Here is a 20,654-nt window from a genome sequence, read left to right on the forward strand (position 1 = left end):
CCCTACAAAGAGAATTAAGTCTGTCCCAGCCAAAACCAGCACAGACCTGCAGCAGCACTTGATTCTTGTGGAAACCACTGGGAATCTTGATCTAGAACTTCAGCAAATTCAGTTCAAAAATGAAGGACAATGCTATGAGAGTTTAAGTGAATTCAGTCCTGGATTTAAACTTTAATAGCCTGTGTCCTTTGTTAAGCACAAACTGCCAAATCTTATAACTGCTTCAAATGATTCTTGCTGAATAGTTTTTAAAACTGTTTCTTTGTACCTTGCTGTAGGATGTATGAAGGATGTCAGATTTAACAACTACAGAATCCCTCTGGACACTCATGGGAAGGAGCTGGTGTCAATACTGAGTGCCCAAGGCATCAAAGAAGGCTGTTCTTCAGAGGCCTGTAGGAATAACCCTTGCAACCAAGAATTTATTTGTATTGATTTGTGGATGATGCATGAATGCAGGTAATTGGTGGAAATAGAAGCACAAAACCCTTCAGAATGAGGTGGGAGAGGGTGGATGTTGAAGTGTTCAGCTTGAAGGCTGGCACTGGGCAATCTCATCAAATCCCTGGAACCACAGTGGCACACAAAGCTGAACACCTGCACAGGGAGCAGCTTACTGTGTCCTTAGAGACACCACCACAGCTGATGTAAATAGCCTGGCTCCAGGGATTGTGGAGCAAGTTCAGCTGCCTGTCTAATGGAAAACATTTAAAGAGCAGTAAATCCAGAATGCTTGTAAACCCTGGAACCAGCACAGGAGGGTGTGTGAGCTGGAGTGGCACAGTTCCCTGGCTGTACTGTGAAGCTTGTTTGCTGTGCAGTGTCAATGCTTTCTCTTGTGAGGATTTGATTTCTTGCAGTGCCCCAGGCTGTTGCCTCTGCTCCCTCCCATCCTCCTCAAGCTGCTTTAGAAACACCACTCTATTGAGCTCAGTTTCCTGTGCTTGTGGCTGGGGTCAGGACAACACTAATTCCTGTTGGTTGTGCTGTGCAAATGAACACTTTATTCACACACACCCTAATGTTTGCACACTCTCCTAACTGGCATTGTCCACATAAATGGAGTCTCTAACTCTGGAAACTCAAAGAACATAGCACAGCTTGTTCTGGCTAGCCAGAACTGCAGAGGGCAACCCAGCAGGTTGTCACAAGGATAATCTTGCAGAAGGCAGTGGAAATACCTGAGTTCTGAAAGCCCCAGACATAAGGGTCTGAAGTTGTGGAGCTCATGCTATGGCTGCCTCGAGACAGGCTACGACCTGTCATGATCTCACATAACTCCCAGTAACTGCTTCGGAAACCGTGCAAAAACTGTCACCAAAGTGTGTTTTAAAATCTTCAGTGCTGCCTGTCACGGCTGTTTTCTCCCAGCCTAACGGTGCCATTCTGCCTGGTGTGTGCAGCTGCCCCGCGGGACACATGATCCTGGAGAACGCCTCAGGCCGGCAGTGCGTGCACACGGCGTGCGCCGAGCAGCCCTGCAACTACGGCACCTGCGTGTCCCTGTCCCCCAGCAGCTTCCAGTGCCACTGCCCCGACGGCTACGCCGGGCGCCACTGCGAGATCACCCTGGCCATCTTCCACAAGGACACGGGCCTCAGCTTCACCTCCCTCTTCGCCATCTGCGTCTGCTTCCTGGCACTCCTAGGTAGCTATGGCAACTACGTCTTGTATTACCTGTGGTGAGCGCACGTGTCCACCTGTCCTGGGCAGCCATCGCCTCATCTCCTGCCGAAAGCTCCCGAGGGAGAGCCAGCTCTGCCTTCGTTCCTTTGCCGTGGTCCCATCACTGATTTCCCATCCCTCTGTGCATCCATCGCTGTGAATCAACATGTGTGAGCTATGGAAGGTCTCTGCAGTTTTGTTTTCTTCACATTTTCACGTCATTGCTGAGGAACTGTTCAGATGCATAATTGGAAGCAAATGCAACTGAACAGCAAGAGTTGAAATTGCTACCAGATAAGCATTGTTTAAAATACTGCTGAGTATGAAACAGATTTTCCAGTCTAGGAGAAACTTCCTGGCTGATAGCAATACCCTGGCAGGAGGAGACTTTGCATCTTGCCAGTTGTGTCCCAGCTCCTAAGCAGCTGATTTTGTCTTCCTCAGCCCTTAGGTATTGGATCTAAAGAGGAAAACCAGAAGGATGCTACTAGTGAGGAAGGATCACATCTTGGAGTCTTTTTTTGTTTATTCAAATGTTATGGAAGTTTGTCTGAGTAAAGACATAGTATTTTTCTCCTGGCTGTTTGTGTTAAGGCAATTTTGTTCAGAAGTCGTAATAAGAGTATGGAAATACCATAGTTTTCCCCAACTCTGCTAGATACTATGTTTGCCATGCAAATATAAGCAGCAAATTTGTGGGAAGCTAAGTGGTATCACAGCTCTTGGAATCCCAGACAGCTGAGGTTGATAGCAGCTCTTTATGTTAGAGGAGTGCAGGGCATGACCTCTTTGTATCCCACTTTCAGTCCCAAGGTCATTTAGATGCTTCTCCATAAAACTGCTGCCATGTAGATATTCTGTAAGAGATTCTAGTTTATTTATTTCACTGCACTGTTAATTTATGGTACTCAATGCTTTGAGGTCTTACTCTGAGCTTTTATCAATTTTTATAGAGTTGGTAGCACAGTGATACACAAGTTTCTATTTACAGAATGTTCAGTATCTGATGTTGAAGCTTGTCAGTTGTGTAAATGCACTTCAGCATTTAAGAAAAGGGTTTAAATTAATGAATGCTAAGGCAAAATGTGCCTCATTCTTGTTTTCTAGTAAATAATCTAAAAGTAATTTCCTCTTTTGTCTTGTGTCTTCTTGTGTTTCATTTGTGTGTAATTGTGTCTGTTACTGTCAACATGTTATTTCTTCTTTGTCCCCCTCTGTAATGCATTTTCTGTGACAAAGTTCAACTCCACACAGGACGGAGACAGGTCAAAGACACCACTTGGTCTTCAACCAGCTTTGAGCTGGGCTTTAAAGGGTGTTGCAAAATGCTCTTTAAAGGCTTCTTCTGTGTTCGATGTTCACCACACTGGACAGTGCAGAGCCCAGACATTTGCTGGGAAGCCCGGAGTGCAGGCGTGCTGGCCCTGCTGTGCACTGGGGTCCACTGGTGCCTGCATCACCTGAGCTCTGCTCCTGTCCCCACAGCTCTGCTCAGCGCCGCCTTCCTCTGGGCTCACTGGAAGACGCGCAAGGGTCTGCACGGAGGCGTTTACCACGGGTCTGCTCATCCCGAGGACCTGGAGGACATCAGGGAAAACATCCTCAACTACAATGAAGAAGGGGGTGGGGAGCAAGATGAAGTAAGGATCACTGTTATGTTACAATTAAGAGGGGACTGGTGCCTCACCAGGCTGAGGAAAATGCATTTTGTGCTTTGTCCTCAGTCTTCGTTCTGCTGATTCAGCCCTGCAATTGGCAAATGAATTATTTGGATGAGGGTGCATGTTTCCTAAGCTCAGATAAGTGCTTATACATTTTTAATTTGTCTTAAAGCCAGTGCTCCTGAGTGCATGTTGATAGGAGCCTGTAGGGCGAGTTTAGCAGTGGGGAACAGCTGCTGGGTTTGGTTTTGGGGCTCAGGAGACACTGAGGTTCTCAGGGCTCATTTCTGCTGGAGCTCCAAGGGCTTGGAAGAGCCTGGTGTGACTGTTGCTCATGGCCAAGCTTTTCCAGAGACTGCTCCCAGCAGCAGGTGTTCACACCTCCCTTGTTCAGAAGGGGAGGTGCTGAATTGGCTCCTCTGAGGCCCTGGAGCATGTGGTGCTTGTGGAAGAACCCTTTGGCATTTTTGTGTTTTGGAGATAAATACACCACTGAACACAAGCTGTTTATACTTAGAGTAGAGCAGATTATACCCAAAGCAGGTATTATTAACATTCCTGCTGGCTGTTCTAAGGTTTTCATGTGTCAGTGAAAGGCAGAGCTTTGAAGGAAAACAGTGAATGTTATAAACAAGTACTCTTAATAGATTATTTATTGACCTATAGATGCTTTCTATGTTTATAAAAGGTAAGAAATGTCATTGCTAACTGTTCATTTCATGGATCCAAGGGGTGGTGTGACTCTGCAGAGGTAATAATAGTCATGGTACCAGTGTTAAGGCCAAAAAAAGCCAGTGATTTAAAAATATTCTTACTTGTAGACTATCCTTGTTTTCTTGGTGAATTAGTGGGAATGTAATAAACACAGACATTTCCCATGTGATAACATAGACAGCTATAAAGCCTGTTTTCCTTAATCAGATTAACTTCCTCTGCAATATTTTGCAATTTTACACCCAGAAGGTCTCTTTGAGGAAATCTACAGTTACTGTATGACATGTTTAATTACTTTTGGAGAGTTCTTAAAATGCACTCCTTATTTTAAACAGTGGAACCATATTAGTGACTTGATGACCTCCATCTGAGGTTATTACTCTGCCTGAAGAAACAGTGCTGGGAGTGAAGCCTCTCTGGGTTCTGTGTAATTATTCGGATTTAACAGTTGCTGGGATTGCAGCTGAAACTTTTTAAGCTAAAACCTAGTTGTTCTAGATTTAAAAAACCCAAACAAACAAACAAACCAGTACCCAAAATACCTAGAATTACACCACCTCAGTTGTGTTCTAATGTTACCTCAACAAAAGCACCATGAGACTGCTTGAATAAGAGAGTTTCATTTTTGTAGTGTTTGTGGATGGTAGGGCTATGAGGACAAGGGGTTGTCATATGAAGGAGTTTCTGCATCTGAAATAAAATTTTTCACCATTGAAATTAGGAGCTCATAAAAATTGCAGGAGGCCAGTGCATTGTTGATTATACACGGAACTCAGCTGACCACCAGATGTTGTTAAAAGCCAGCTCTGGACCCAGGGGCAGGGCTTGAGCTGAGGGCTTGGCCGGATGGCCAGCCAAGAAGGGTTTATTATCAGAAGAAATGTGTCATTTTAATGAACAATTAGTAGCAGTGAAGGATGCTTTTACCATCACGCAGTTCAGTGAAGGGATGATCCTCAAGTCTGTATTAGAACAACTCCCATTTAACTTGTGCACGATGAAAAGTTGCCCCATGTCACGGATTCTCCTGGTCTCCCTGCTCAGAGTGGGGCTGGACTGGGGCTTGCACTAACTTAGGACGTGCCTAAGGCAGGGATCTGGGCTGCAGGTCTTGGTGTTGTCACCAGCACTCCTAAGTCTCTGGAGGAATGGGAATAAGCAGGTCCCAAACACCATCCTGCCACTTAGGCAGCTTCTTGATTGCAGGTGGGGGGAATTTAAATTGTTCTCAGCCTCCAGGGGAAATTCAGCAAAACTCACTGAGATTACCTCGGTTAATCTCTTACAAGATGGTCATGCACAAGTGCCACATGCTGAACAGCTAAAGAAATCTTTGGGGAAGTTCTGATTGCACACCTCTATCACTGATGGCTCCTGTTACCATGAACAGTATTAGCAAAACAAATAATTATTTGTTTGCTCTAATGAATTCTGTCTCCCTCCACATGTCTGCATTCTACTTTGGCCTGTAAATCAGTCCAGGGAAGCAACCTCTGGGTTGTAGGGAGGCAAAAGATGCTGGGGGACAGGACTTCTTCATTGCAGGTGGCACAAAGATTCTGATCACTGAATACTGTTGGCATTGGCACCTTTGTGCCAGAGCTTGTGGCACAGTTCCCAGACAGCATTTACTGTGGCTGAGCTGGAATTAGTGACTTTTTTGGGAGTAAGTGGTTTTTGGCTTTTGCAGTTGTGCCACTGCCATGTAACATAATTAGGCATTATTCCAGAGACTGGTAAAATTTTATCAGAAATCACAGTGCATTTTTGAACTACTACTGCATGAAAAATTTCTTTAAAACGCTGTTTGTGAATACCCTTTCTTCTGTGTTCTGCCATACTTGTGGGATCAGTGTCCAGTCATGATAAGACAGGTGCATTTTTTAACTACTACTGAAGAAAGATTTCTTTAACATGCTGTTTGTGAATACCCTTTCTTCTGTCTTCTGCCACACTTGTGGGATCAGTGTCCAGTCATGATAAGACACTTTAAATCTGAATTTCAGAACAAAAGCTGGGGTGTTCCTGTCAGGTTTATTTAGCTTTTGGATGAGCTCAGACTTGATTCTGACCCTGACTGCAGCAGTTCAGGGTGCACAGGTGTTCCTCAGGCTTTCTCAGGTGCACTGCAGGCGGCAGAGCTGGCAGAACACCCAACCCTTCAGGTGCTCACAGCAGACAGAGTGACTCGCCATCACTCCTTTACTCCCACCAGAACACGAACCTGTGGGACCTACAGGGAGTATTAATTCGCTGTGCCCGATTTCTCCCTGCAGGACGCCTACAACATGGCAGAGCTGCAGGTGTCCCTGCAGGGCAGCCCGGCCTACTCGCTGCAGCGGAGGAGGGAGCCCGCGGCCCCGGGGCCGGCCGCCGTGAGGGCGCGGGGCGCGGCGCTGGGCCGGGCGCTGCCCGCGCTGCTGAGGGAGGCCGAGCGCCGCGGCCCGGGCCCGCCGCAGGACCAGCTGCGCGTCTTCTGCACCGAGGGCGCCGGCTCCAGCGCCGGCAGCCTCAGCTCCCTCAGCTCCCTCAGCTCCGCGGGGCTGGGCGGCAGCGCCTGCGAGGACATCCACGAGTGGGGACCCAAGTTCGAGAAACTGAGGGAGCTGTACTCGCACAGAGAGGCAGGGGACCTGTAGCTCCCCGAGGCTGCTCTTTGCAGTTCTGGAGGCAAAGGTGAGGCACGGTTTTTTATTCTCCTGCTCTGTTTTACCCCCACCCGGCCTTTTTTCCTTGTTTCAACAGGGATTCAGATTCCCACTAAGGCACATTGGGCAGCAAAGGTGGGGGAGTTCACCTTGGGACATGCTGGACATCTGCATTTTGGTATATAAACCTATTGGGAGGAATAAAGAGAGAATCTGGGGTATGCAGCCATTCACATAGTGTGATTAAGAAGTACAGGTCTTTTTTATCACTGAAGTCATGCAGGACTCTTGAGGGATCCAGTGCACACGGCCTGAGGTGTGCGGCAGCTGAGGGAAGCATGCTGGATGTGCTCTTTCTGGTGCTTTGAGTTATTTGAAGAAAAAAGCACCTTGTGTTTTTCTCATGTAATGAAGTCCGTGGTGTATTACATCCCTCTCATTTTTCACAGTGCCCAGTGACAGCCCTGCTCACTGCTCACAGTGCAGGTGCCAGTCCAGGGGTACGGGAAAAGGAAAGAAGCAGAAGGATGAACGGGAACTTCACTTATACTGTGCTGAAATCCCTTTATGCTGCCATACAAGGACAGAAACTGGATTTAGGCATAACACATGAACCCAGCTGCTTACATAATTTTCCTAAGGAAAAGGCCAGCTGTGCTGGCTACATGCCTCAAAGGGTGCTGGTCAAGAATTTCAGTAGCAAACACCGCAGTACATCACAATCTCTCATTCCTAATGAGCTGCTAAACTGAGCCTAAACCAGCCTGAATTGTGCCATTTGCATCTACAACTGTGTCCCTCATGTTTTGTTAAATCTCCTTTGATAGAATCATTGCAGGACATATCTGGGGACAGAGAAACAGGGAAAACTAACAGCAGTAGCAGGGGGTGGAATATAATGCTCTAAATTAATCAGTCCCTTTTTGAAACCATTTAATGTCCAGCTACTATGCTGGATTTTTCTTAAACTTGACAATATTTGGAAGAGAAAAGATGCCACTAAATTAATTTTGATTTTTTTTTTAATTGAGACCACTTGTACAGATAAATGGAGTACAATGCAGCAAACCCTAAATCTTAAGTTGTGCTGTTTCTTCTATGTATCATATGTAAATTACATCTACTATAATATGTAAACTATATGTAATATGTACATTATATATTATGAGCTAATAATATGAATACATCCTAGTTTCTAATAATGTTTCATTAAAACAAAGCATGAAACAATGTATTGTGGCAGACACTGAAACTGCTTTGCTCAGTAGCTTGTTTTGGGAGGTCTGGCTTTGATTTTTATGCATCTGTTAAAACCCATAAGTAGGTGAATGCTGTCTGCAGGCCAGCTCAGTTTGCATGTTTCCCAAATGAGAAATGTTCACACAGCACCTTGTTCTCATGTGCACTTGTGCCACTCTGGAAGATCCTGAGTGCACCATTAAGCACTGTTACACACTGCAGGTGGTGGGCATTGTCCTCTGGAAAACCTTAATCCAGTTTTTACTCACACCCAATGGTTTTGGTTCACACACAGTACAGAGTGATTTTGTAATTTTACTGACACATTTATTTGCCTGGGAGGAAACCTTGGCTGAAACATCTTGCAGTGTGCACCAGTCCAGTCTGCCAGCTCCTGTATTCCACCATCTCAGCTGTCACAAACAGGGTATGGAAAATGAACTAAATATATATTGTGCACAAAAATCTATTCCTTCATGAAACAGCAATAATTTTGTCTGCATACCTTGTGTTCTTCCCCTAGCAATGGACATGCTGGTGCTTTGGCTGGTTTTAATTTAATTTAGCCTGTAATCTCCTTGGGGCCAACACTGTCTTTACTTGCCTGTGAAGTGTCCTGCCTCTCTCAGGCACCACAGAAATAATAAACCAGCCTTCTGTCCCGGGTGTCTCTGCCTTGTTTGTGTTTAAGGATGATTGAGGGGTGGACTCTGTTGGATTATTTCTCTCTCAGCTTTGATCAGAAGCTTCCACAGATGTGATATGGGTGCTGTGCTGCCTGAAAAGCTTCTTCTGGTGGGCTCAGGATCCAGTTACCCACCAAAAAAACACTATGGGTTTCCCCAGGGGAATGAGACCTCATCAAAGCTCTTCCTCCAACCTTTCCACAGATGTGTCATGGGTGCTGTGCTGCCTGAAAAGCTTCTGCTGGTGGGCTCAGGATGCAGTTGCCCAAAAAACACTGTGGGTTTCCCCAGGGGAATGAGACCTCATCAAAGCTCTTCCTCCAACCCTGAGGAACTGGTCCCTGGGTGAGAGTGACAGCAAGTGGTGCCCAGGAACCCTAAAGGTGACAAACATGGGTCACACAGAGCTGATGTGCAGATGTCTCAGTGCTGTTCCGAATGTTGCTGCCCTGCTGCTGCTTCCTTCCCCTTTCAGCTGTGGCCCTGCTCTGTAGGCAGCCATGGAAACAGCACCCCCAGAGCCTCGGAGCTGCCTCTGCCCTGACAGGGAGCCCCACCTCGCACAGAACATACAGACTGAAACAAAGGGCAGGAAACATCTCCAAACTCCTCTAGGAGCTTGTGTCGATACAATCTCAGTAACAGGACACACTCATTTACAGCTGTCATGCCCTATTAAAGCCTACTCTTCCTCTTTCCAGAGATAACTAATTAGTTCACTTAATTTATCTGTTGTAATTTGCATGCTGCTCTTTTAATTACTATGCAATTGCTGAAATCATATCCTCACTTGTTCTGCATTTGCACAGGCACACACAAATATTTCAGTGCCTCTGCAGAAAGGCTTATCCCAGCACTGCCATGGATCCCAGGGAGAACAGCTGGCTTTCCACAGAAAGCTTTGGGTCAGGGGGGAAGGAGAAATATTGAATAAAAAACCCCACTGGGTCCCTAGGTAGTGGGATTTGCAGTAATCTAGTACTTTTATTAATCTTCTTCCATGTTCTTTACAGACTTTAAACATATAGTAAGAACATTTTATTTAGCATAAAATGTTTGTAAAGGTCTGAAATTTAAATAATCATGTGGATATTAGTGTTTAATCTGGCTGCCTGTCAACTACATTAATCTTTGTGGTCTTCCCCTGTTAAAATAAAATTCCAAGTACATAACATGGAGCCAAGCCGTAGGAAAGCTGATTGTCCTTAGGTCTGACCTACTGACCTGCAGGTTTAGGAGGGAAAACAGGGCTGTAAAAAAGCAGGATTAGATGGGCAGAAGAAAGTTGAGCATTAAAACCCACAGCCATCTCCTGGGGATTGAAAGGAGGAGGTTCCCTGGAGCCCAGAATCCCCTCTATGCAAAAACATGTGTGGCTCACACCCCATCAATTACATTAATCTAATTAATGCTGGTGACAAACTTCCCCCCAGCCCCCTTCAGACCAGTCCTACACATGAGCAGTTTTACCCCAGCTCTGCACATCCTGCAGCTCCGGCCACAAGAGTCACATCAGGACATCCTACTGCTCATGGAGCCCTGGAAATGGGCTGCTTCACTCCCAAAGAATGCACCTTTCTGTTCATCAAAAATACTAAACTTGAACTACAGCGTGGAAACAAGCAGATCCCTGCTGGGCAAAGCATTTACTATATGATTTTATATATATATACAAAATACACTTAAGAAAGAAATAAATAATATTTATTTAAATGGGTATACTGCCTCAGCCTACTGACCTTACTGGAGTTGACATGCATGGGGTGATGACTGATAAAAATCATGGCTGGTTCCTTTAGCTTCTAACAAAGGAAGCCCAGTGAGCTGTTAAAACACAAAGGTGATTCCAAAAGTTAGTGCTACACACAATATAATGATTTGAGAAGCCAAAACTTGCTTGTGAAGAATATTTTGCTTTTTTCCATATGGACTGAAACAAAGCTCCTTCCCAAACCAGGTCCTTCTCAGCCCATCCCAACATAAAAACGAGCAAAGAAGTGACTTTCAAATTACACAATTTATTTAGTATACAATAGTCATTACATCTCTTTACAACAACATATTATAAAATAACTATGTTAGATCCCACCAGCAGAACACTGAAACAAGAAATTAAAATACACTTATGGATCTCAAAGGCTTTTCTCTCCTAAAAAAGTCCTGGCTCCTTGACAGCATTTTGTCTCTGCAATCTAAAAAACGTAATTTAGACCACAATCCCACTGATCACAGGCAGCACAAAGTCCTTGTGGCCACCAAGGAGCACACGGGAGGAGCCTGTCCCTGCCATGGCCACTGCTGGGGCACCTCAGGAGTGGAGGTGCAGCCCCTGTCCCCCAGCCCCTCCCAGGCTCCTCTCCAACAGGGGCAGGGAGGAGCTGCTCCCTCGGCCCCTGGATTTACACTTTGAAGCAGGTTGGTGAGCTGGGAACTGCTTTTGGCCCTCGGCACCTGGATTTACACTTTGAAGCAGGTTGGTGTCTGAATGCTGCACTGCAGGCCCTGGAATAACCCTTAGTGTTAAACCTTCCTGATAAGCTCTCATAATGCATCTTTCTGTGCAAAAAAAACCCCAAACAAACCAGATTGCACTTGGTAGTTTCTATGAAAATGTTAAGTTTCTCCTTTGGCAAGATTAGAAACTGCATTGTTGAAATAAGTTTGTTTAAAAATAATTACTGTTTCAGTCAGGATTTCTTAGTCTCAGCTGTTACCTACAAGTAAATTCTGAAGAAAACAGGCTATCACTGGGCCTGGGAATGCCTCCCCTCCACCAAAGGAAAGTCACTGCACCTTTCCAGAAAGATCCAGTTGCATTCTAGAACATGCCATACAGCCCAGACATCTTTTACCTTTTGTGTGCTTGTTTTCAGTTACTGAAAGCACTCACTGAGGGATTCACTGACCCAGGCTTGCAGCAAGAACCATGCATCATTACAGACCTAATTAAAGTTTTAATACTGATTAAAATGTTTTATTATTGTATTATGTTAAACTGCAGTGGTCTCCAACCTCATTAAAGGATACAGGCTAAGAATTACTCAGGAGTTTGAGCTGCTCAGTGTAACAACCCAGCTCCTGTCAGTGTGTGATTTAACACAGCCTGGCTACAGCACAGCCTTCTGTGCCACAGAGAAAGGATGTTAACATTGTTTAATGAGTATTTACTGAATATAAAATTGTTTGAGCATGTGACATAACCATCTCCATCTCTTTGGTAATTTACCTTGGAACAACTGAAAGGGAAAACACTTAAATCATTTGGAATTGGAGCCCAGCTCAGTTGTGACAGCTAATCTCATTACACATCTTGATTAAATTAAATGTGGAGTTTGCTATCTGTAGCACTTTAAGTTTCCCATCATTAGAAATTAATTGCAGTGGTAATTACTATAACTGAGTTATTTGCACAGGCCACAAACAGTCTTATAGGTGTTCAAATGTTAATTCAACCTGGGCCTAGAGGCACTTGATTATTACAATTCTGTTTTTTGTAACAAACAAATGAGCCTAGTGGATGTCTAATTCAAGATGGAGAGTACTGTGAGACTTCCAAATTTATTTTTGATTTCAATCTAAAACCAAAGCAGTGCTAAAAACACAGCAAAAGTCATGTGGTACCTTCATAACATTTAGAAATCTGATACAAATCACAAAGTTCAGGCTGGTAAAAAGACAAAGGATACAAACAAATCACAAAATTCTCAGCATTGAGGTCTGGCTTCACTTAATCTTCCATATCATTTTAAAATACTCTTAGTCTCTGTTTTAGGCTAAAGAACAAGGACACAGTGATTTTGTGCTAAAATATAGAGCTCTGTGTCTGAAATAATACAAAACAAAGCTCTGCTATCTGAATGTATTTGAAATACTGATTTCCTGCTGCTTTAGAGATGAGTTTTGCTTTTGTCCAATTTTGCTATCCTAGTGGGATTCACACGAGGAGAGAAAGGATCCCCTGTAGTTCAGAAAATATATACAGGAAAGTGTTCTGAAAATCCAAACTGAGAAATTTGGATTTTTGTTTGTTCTAAGCATTTTACAAGGATACAAACATGCAACATGTATCAAGCATGCTCCAGCCTTTTTTCTCACTAAAAATACGTAACACTCCATCATTAAATACTTAATGTTATAAACCAGTTTGTTTCTGATCACTAAAAATGCTGGACCAAAGATTATTTTTCTTCAAAATTGTTTGCTTAATCTGCACTCACTGACTCTGCAATCATACTCACAAAATTGGAAACTCATATTCGCATACATTCCCAAAAAATTCAAAAGAGAGGCACTGAAAGAGCACAAGGATCTGTCAAAAAGGATCAGACTGTAAGACAAAACTTCATTTTGTGGCTATTTTTAGGATTCACAAAGGCAATGCTTACTCAGGGCAGGAGCAGCATGGGCTGCTTTCACTGAATTTCTGTAACTGGAGAGGAAAATCTGAACTGTTGAGCAGATTCACAGGCTGCTGCCCTTGTCTTCCAATCAACTGAAACTGGAAAACAATTACAACCTAAGTATTCTGAGGGTCAGAACTTAAATCAAAATGGTCCCTGCTAGCATTTATTTATGAATTTATGAAAATTTTGGCAACATCAATAATGTTATCAAAATTAAACTGTCTAAAAAAAGAATCACAGTAATCAAACAAAAAACCATCGGTGTAAAATGTCTTACAAATGTAACCTGTGTGTAAACTTTATCTGTATTTCCCAATGTGGTCCTAGCAGTGAAATACTGAACTTGAAGTCATGGTTGGAAATGTTATTTATGCTTGGCAAGTTTGTAAACGTGGAATGTTTTGTTCTGAAACACCCTGGTGAAGTGCATGGTGTAAGAAGGAAGGTTTTTCTTAATTTCCTCACAGAAGCGAGGATACAATGAAGGTTTCAAATCAGGTTCATTCTCTCCCAAGCCATCCATGATCTGCAATGAAATGGAACAGATGGGTGAAATTTCTTTAGCCAATTCACAGTTCCAGGCAATAACAAGTTCATAAAAACCTCCACAATACACTCACTGGGTCAGGCTGGCCAGGTTTGTTCACAGTATGAAACAAGTGGGAGGAAGAAAACAGCTTTAAAGCAGTAAGAATATTGTCTCTAAATGGATGAAGTTGCTTTGTCAGAGGTCCATATCTGCCTGGGCTTGTGCAGCCTGCTCTGGCTCCAGCTCAGCCCCAGCAGTGCCTGAGATCTCCCCTGCCACAGAGTGGTATCAGAACCAGGCCTCGGGGAACTGAAGCTCTCAAGTGATTTACACCTGGGAGGGAACTCTGCTTCTGTGCTCCTAACATGGAGCTGGTCAGGAAGCGATTACTTATCCTGCCCAGGCTGAAATTCCACCTTTTCTATTCTCAAATACCCTTAAGCACTAGCAGTATTAATCTGGCCATTTTGAGAATGTCTAAAGGCTCCAGTAGGTTTTCCTTCCCACAGTGCAAACACGCTGAGCCACCTCAGCTCCCAGTAACTGGGTTTCAGAGCAAGTCAAGGCAATGTGTTCTGTTCCTGGATCTGTCACACTCACGTGGCCGTTGGCTACATCGAGCAGGTCGCGCAGGCGGCAGCCCCGGCTGTGCCTCCTCTCGTAGCAGATGCTGTCCTCCAGGATCACGTAGTCCGTGCCAAAGGAGCGCAGGATGCCGTGCACGTCACCGGGAGAGCGCTTGGCATAGATCTGGTAGATCTGCACAACAAGGGAACTCAGCTCCAACACACTCCACAACACCACCCACTGCTGCTTTCTTTGCTCTGCCCTCTATCTTGAGCCAAACAAAGAACTGGGACTGAGAAACCATGTGATTAAATATTACAGAAACAACCTATAAATGCTTTATTCAGGAAAATCTCCATGTGGAGATGTGTATTATAGCATGGATGCTGCTGGCTACACAACACTGATGGTGCTGTCAGGCTTTGGGAATGTCTCAAGTCCAGAGAAGGGCAGGTGAAACAGTCTCCCAGCTCTGTGTGCAGTTTCTCAGGATGGTTTCTATATCAAATGCTGTGTGCTGCTCTGGGAACTGAGGGGACTATCAGGGAACGTTCCATGTGGGTTTAACAGCCAGGATCTACTGATGCCACAGTAGCCATCACAGTGCCCTTGGGACTAGCTGGGTACCCAGGCACAGAGCTGCTCAGACACTCACCAGCTGCCAGAAGTGAGTCAGGAGATCCCAAAGCAGTTAAATCCTGGGCCTGTGCCTGACACTAAGTTATCCATGAGTAAAGCACGTGCTGCCTTTTGCAGTGTGCCATGAGGACATTACTGTTTGCTGGAGTGGAGTCAGTGACATGGGCAAGGATTACTATGAAAAATCTGAAGTCTCTTACCTGCTTTGTTCTCTCTCTCAGATTCTTATCCTCATAGTGGGGATGGTTGGTTAAGGTGCGTCCAGTGCACAGTTTGACTCCTGCCAACAGCTGCATGCTCCCAGCAAACACTGCTGTGTTTGGAGTGTTTGACCTGAACAAACGGTGATAAGTCTGAGGAAGTCTCTGCAGGGGCATTTTTTCAATGCTTGTGACAGATCAGAAGGAAAAAAAAGACTGCAAAAGTATTTTTCTGCTTCTCTATTCAGGGAGCAAACTGTTCAAGCACCTGTGTTTTCTTCAAATGCCAAGTGGATAAATTATGCTAATACTCAACTGCAAATAAAGATTTACTAAGCACTATGAGGAAATCTAAGGAAAACATGATCCTGACAATTTCAGACTATTTCTATATTTCACGTATTTCTCAGATTCATAAAGCCTATGAATATTTATAGGTTTCTATATTCCAATTATTTTAATATTTCAAGGAACTTATTGTGACTTAGGTTTGAGTCTGATATATATGAGGTACTTTATATAAAATGAATTATTTAATCTGAATGGTAAAACTTTCAGTTCCTGTCCTGGCATTCACCATTCACTTGGAACAAAAACTTTGTTCCATGAGACATTACTCTTCCTATTCTGACAACTGTGGGAGAGAAACTATGAAAAAAGACATCTCAGCTGCAAAAAGCTGGGGCAGGGGGATGTAGAAGATGCCAGAATAATGCTGTCACTTTTTGTTACTGCAACCTTTGAAATTCCAAATAGCAGTCCTAGTATCTCAAGATCACTTAAGTACCAACAATGAAAAAAAAATTTTTGCTCACCTTCTTCCCAGCAAGTTTACAATCGAAAATATTTGCAAAGAGACAACAGAAGGGCAGAGCAAAAACAAAAGTAAAAATGCCTGGCAATGGACACTCCTGTAATCAGGCTAATTGGAACTATAACCTTTGAAATTCCAAACAGCAGTCCTTATATCTCAAGATCATTCAAGTACCAATAATGAAAAAAAAAATTTGTGCTCACCTTCTTCCCAGCAAGTTCACAATCTAAAATATTTGCAAAGACACAAGAGAAGGGCAGAGCAAAAACAAAAGTAAAAATGCCTGGCAATGGACACTCCTGTAATCAGGCTAATTGGAACTGGCCAGAGTATGCTGAAGTGACTTCTAGTGCTTAGTAGGCACATAGCCATGGAAGGGTCTGTGAAGACTAAACCAACAGAAAGCAGCACACATTAAATCAACTAAAATGAAATTAGAATGGGAATAGGTGCCTAACACCCCCATGCACACACTAAAGCACTCCAGTAACTGGGACAGTTTGGGGTGCACTTTAGGGAGCCTTTGGAAACTGCAGCTACACACTCAGTCATCATCTTTAAGCTCCATGATCAGCTTGAAAATGTTGAGACAAGTATTAAATTTTATTATCGCCTTTCAAGAGATTATGCTTAGCAAATGAATTAATAATTACAAACCCTTCCTAAAAAATCTTGTACTGGTACATTAATCTCATCTAGGAAGGCCAGAGATAGTATTTTTAATAGGCCAGTTTAACTTTCCTGATAGACTAGTTCTTCAGCACTTTATAAAACCTGTTTAATTTTAAAGTCTGAAAATATTTAATCTCTTAAGAAATTATTTATTACTTAAAATATGCAAAGCCACAAGTGTCCTGAAGTACATGTTCCATTAAAAGAAATTAATTCCTGATAGAATTTAGTACTATGCAAATGGGATAGCCCTGACAGGCTGTCAGGACTCATCCCTGGAGCTGTGGGGAAGCACAAGTCTGTAGGACTAAGCTGCAAAGGACATGGGCTGGACTCTCAAGGGGACTGGGGAGAGCTTAGACACCCAAATAAAAATGATGAGTCTTAAAGCATCTTCAACATGTTTCTGTGTTTATGGCAGGGCCAGTCAACTTCTAATGTGACAAGTAGGTTTCTGTGGTTGTTCAAGATTAGTTCAAATTTTAAAACCTGACTGGCCTTACCAAGGCAACCCTGCTCTTCTGATTGCAGATTTGCATTATAATGGGCTCTGTAGCAGACTCAAACTTTCTTAAACCCACTCACATAGCCCCTCCCAACAAGTACCAAAGGCAAAACCACAGGGAAAAAAGCAAACAAACAAAAAAGCCAAACCAGCCTGCAGGCTCTTTTCTTTAAAAAGAAAGCTAAATGTGATAGTGCCCTTTATTAATAACCTACTGGTAAAAATGCTTGTCAAAAATGCAGGATCACAGAACACACTGAGTTGGAAGGACCCACAGGGCTCATCCAGTCCAGCCCCTGTCCCTGCAGACCCCCAGCAATCCCCCTGTGCATCCCTGGCAGCGCTGTCCAGACGCTCCTGCAGCTCTGGCAGCCTCGGGGCGGTGCTCATCCCTGGGCAGTGCCAGCACCTCGGGGGAAGCAGAACCTTTCCCTGATCTCCAGCCTGACCCTGTTCTGGTCACAGGGAGCAGAGATTGGAGCTGCAGCCCTCAGTGAATCTCCCCTCAGGAAATGGACCCTGCAGAAGATTCAGGGCTCCATTCCTCCCCTTTCCAAAAGCATTCACTCCTGCCCAGAAGGGGTGAAATACAGCTGAGTTGCATTCTTTACCACACAGAAAGAGTTTTGCCACACTTCTACTCTCCCTATTGCTTGAAAATAATCTAGTGACCCCTTCTTGCTTTTCAAACAACTGCTTTAAGTGCTTTGGTCTGGGGTGGACTTTAAAATCTGGTGCTCCAGGTAAAAGCAGATGTTTCCCTGAGATTTACAGGTTTGAAGTCCTAGGAAATGATACTCCTTAGACACATCACTGTCCATGTTTCACTAGCCAGCTCGGATGTTGCCAGACCAGCAGGAGCTACTGGAAGCCCTGTTTCCCTGTGCTGCACTGGCAGTGCCAGGAGCACAAGTGCTGGATTTCAGTGCCCTGGGCAGAGAGCTGGGAGGTGACACTGCAGGTGACAGTGGGAGGAGACACAGAGCACTGTCTGCCCTCTCCAATTCCCTCCCCATGAGCTCTTGTGGGTGCCACTGCTGAGTTCTGGGGACACAGGAGCCCCGAGGAGCATTCCCAGGGCCAGGATGGCTCCTGCATCCCAGGGATGCTCTGCAGCCAGGGCACCTCCTGTGCTGCAACCCCCTGAATGACACTTCTCCATTACACTAAAACCAAGCCATTTTTACAACTGTCTGAGCAAATGATGTATAAAATGAAAGGATAATTTGTTTTTATAGCTCTCTGCCAGGCTCCATACCACACTGCCCAACCTGCAAACAATTTATTCTCTAGGAAATGTCACTAAATAATGACAAGGACTTACAGGTCAAACTGATTTACATTATATAATTTAAATGCCATTCCAAGCAGACCTGATGGCATTTTGAACAAATAATCTCATTTATTTTTGAAGCTCTACGCTTTCAACAAGTTAATTACAGCTGAGCTAATGGGTAAACTAAGCACTATATTACAGTGTAAGAACCTTTTCTTTACCTTACACTTAAGAATTTAGAGAATTATATAAATACGAAAGAATAACTCATTAAAAATAAAAGGGTTTTACAGGAAGTACTTACACAGACTCTGAAAGTGGTAGTAATTCTTTCTCTTAATATACTAAAGAATTATTGTGAGCTGGTTTTAAGAAGCACTAAGGAAGAAATGGCCAACATTGCAATTACAGGTTACATCATCAGAAATAAAATGGCTATTTCTAGTAGAAGTCCTCCAGACTTGAACCCTGTAGTTGACTTTCAAAGCCATAAAATCTAACAAGTCACAGATTATTCCTTTACTAGTGCCCGAGTATGGTATGAATCAACAAAGTGAAAGGATTTGAGAAAAGGAGATTCTGAGGAATACGCCATGATAGATTTTTCTTTTTCTTTAAAAGAAAATCTTTTTATTTGCAGAATGCAATATTAAAACATCACAGATTTAGCTGCAGAAGATAGGCAGTAAAGCACATTCAATCACACTGTCATGGTTCTTTTTTTTTCCCTCTGGCTTGGAAAGACTAAAAATTGCAAAAATGGAAAACAACAGTCACAAAGAAAGAACAACAAGATGTGTTTTTGTGAGTCCCAGCTTCAATTTTATGCATGCAGATTATGCTCACATAAAGGACTGCACCTACACAGCTGGTATAAATCTACTTCTCAGGCACTCCCAAGTTCATGCCTGAAATTTACTCACATGTCTGTCCAACAAAAGCCCAAGAATTTAAGAACAATAATTTAAAAAAAATGTAATATATTGCCTTTAAAGTCTGGAACACATGTTGATTTCAGTGTGATAGCCTTGAAAATAAGGAATGTAAGTAACAGAGTTAAACTTTAAAGCTGGCTTGAAATTAAAATATAGCCATTAATATAAATTAGTATAAATTACTAAAAGAAAGAACCACCATGAAACATGGGTGTTTCATTTGCATAACCTTAGGAGCTTTTTGGAAATTTGTGGGGTTTGCATTAACACACATATTTGCCTGCTTGTCCCTACACCTGGTTCAGGTACAGCTGACATCCAACAATGCTCTGCTGAATCTCAGCCTCAGTTAACTTTTCCATTGTTTTGGCTGTTGCCCAAGATTTTAAAGAACTTTTTCTGTGAGTTTTGGCAACTGCTTCTGATATATTCCACAACTGTAGACAGATTTCCCCTTTAAAGGCAGAAGACATTGCTTCTTTAGCACTTACCAGGAGTAAACAGAGTAGGGAAGTTCACGCTACTGATTTGCTCATTCTACTGATATTCCTCCCCATCTCACAAATGAGCATGTTGTTCCTGTTGTCTTAGGGAGAAAGACCAAAACTAAGAATTTTAATGTACCTCCCAGCTGGGAACAGAACTGTGGAGCATTGGATTCTTGACTTTTTTTTTGGAAAAAAGCTAAGAAAATGAGATGGTGGGTAGGAAAAACAGCAGAAGACTGGGATATGCAAGATCATTATGTAAAAAAATGTGCTCTGAATTGTACAGATACAAACCAGTTAATCTTCCTGAAAATGCTATGGCAATTTTAGTGAGGGGAAGAGTAAGAAATGCATCTGCAGACACTTCACAGGGGACAGACTAATAGTTGGCCATTATTCAGATTGTATATCTGGACAAGTTAATATGCATTTAGAGCTAAGCGGACAGAAGGGTTTTCTTGTTGTGGAGAGATTGCAAGACAGATGAGTTATTCTTAATTCACTGCTATACATGACAAATTAGAGCTTTTCATACTGAGTTTTAATAATGAATGATTAGTTCCTGACACCAGCCTTGACAGGTCATTAACTACAGCACAACTATTAAGTATTAGTAAAGTAAAAGTGTTCTCTTACACATCAAACTTAACAAAATCTGTCCCATTTTGAGAAACTTACCATAAATTTTGTTGACTGGTATTTAAAGCATAGATAATTAACTCTTCTTCACAGGAATAATATTTCTAAATACAATAAATTCTAAGTAAAAAAATGCCCCTCTGTAATTGTCTGTCATGACTTGGAATGAAGAGATGACAAGCACCAGTTTAGCATTCTCAGCACTAAGAACACATGAAAAATTATTCTCATTGGAGCCAGTCAAATCCAGTTCATGGCTGGGAATAACTTCACATGCATATTTTATGTATAAATCTATATATAACTCTATATATTGCACACAGGAGACCTGAACTATCAGACATTTACCATCTTTTAATAAAACAGTAGTGCTA

The 20,654-nt window shown here is 43.1% G+C and overlaps 2 protein-coding genes across 9 annotated transcripts in view; one reads left to right on the forward strand and one right to left on the reverse strand.

Moving 5' to 3' along the window:
• Positions 1–6,710, forward strand: part of LOC120496207 (neural-cadherin-like) — a 60,280-nt gene extending 53,570 nt beyond the window's left edge. The window contains exons 30-33 of the mRNA XM_039696438.1: positions 279–459; positions 1,404–1,648; positions 3,151–3,305; positions 6,317–6,710. Coding sequence (XP_039552372.1) covers positions 279–459; positions 1,404–1,648; positions 3,151–3,305; positions 6,317–6,679 — 944 coding nt within the window. The 3' untranslated portion in view covers positions 6,680–6,710. The remainder of the gene's footprint in view (positions 1–278; positions 460–1,403; positions 1,649–3,150; positions 3,306–6,316) is intronic.
• Positions 6,711–11,040: 4,330 nt separating this feature from the next.
• Positions 11,041–20,654, reverse strand: part of DPY19L3 (dpy-19 like C-mannosyltransferase 3) — a 34,741-nt gene continuing 25,127 nt past the window's right edge. For 4 of the 8 annotated variants that reach the window (XM_039696220.1, XM_039696240.1, XM_039696230.1 and 1 more), the window contains exons 17-19: positions 14,952–15,138; positions 14,146–14,304; positions 11,041–13,542 (exon numbers count right to left, since the gene is read on the reverse strand). In XM_039696220.1, coding sequence (XP_039552154.1) covers positions 13,381–13,542; positions 14,146–14,304; positions 14,952–15,138 — 508 coding nt within the window. In that variant the 3' untranslated portion in view covers positions 11,041–13,380. Of the gene's footprint in view, positions 13,543–14,145; positions 14,305–14,951; positions 15,139–15,919; positions 20,385–20,654 lie in introns of those variants that run through there. The other 4 variants (XM_039696257.1, XR_005626221.1, XM_039696264.1 and 1 more) reach the window with 4 other exon arrangements.

The sequence above is a fragment of the Passer montanus genome, unplaced genomic scaffold (genome assembly GCF_014805655.1).
Source record: "Passer montanus isolate IOZ18808 unplaced genomic scaffold, ASM1480565v1 scaffold113, whole genome shotgun sequence".
In the NCBI taxonomy this organism is placed as follows: domain Eukaryota; kingdom Metazoa; phylum Chordata; class Aves; order Passeriformes; family Passeridae; genus Passer; species Passer montanus.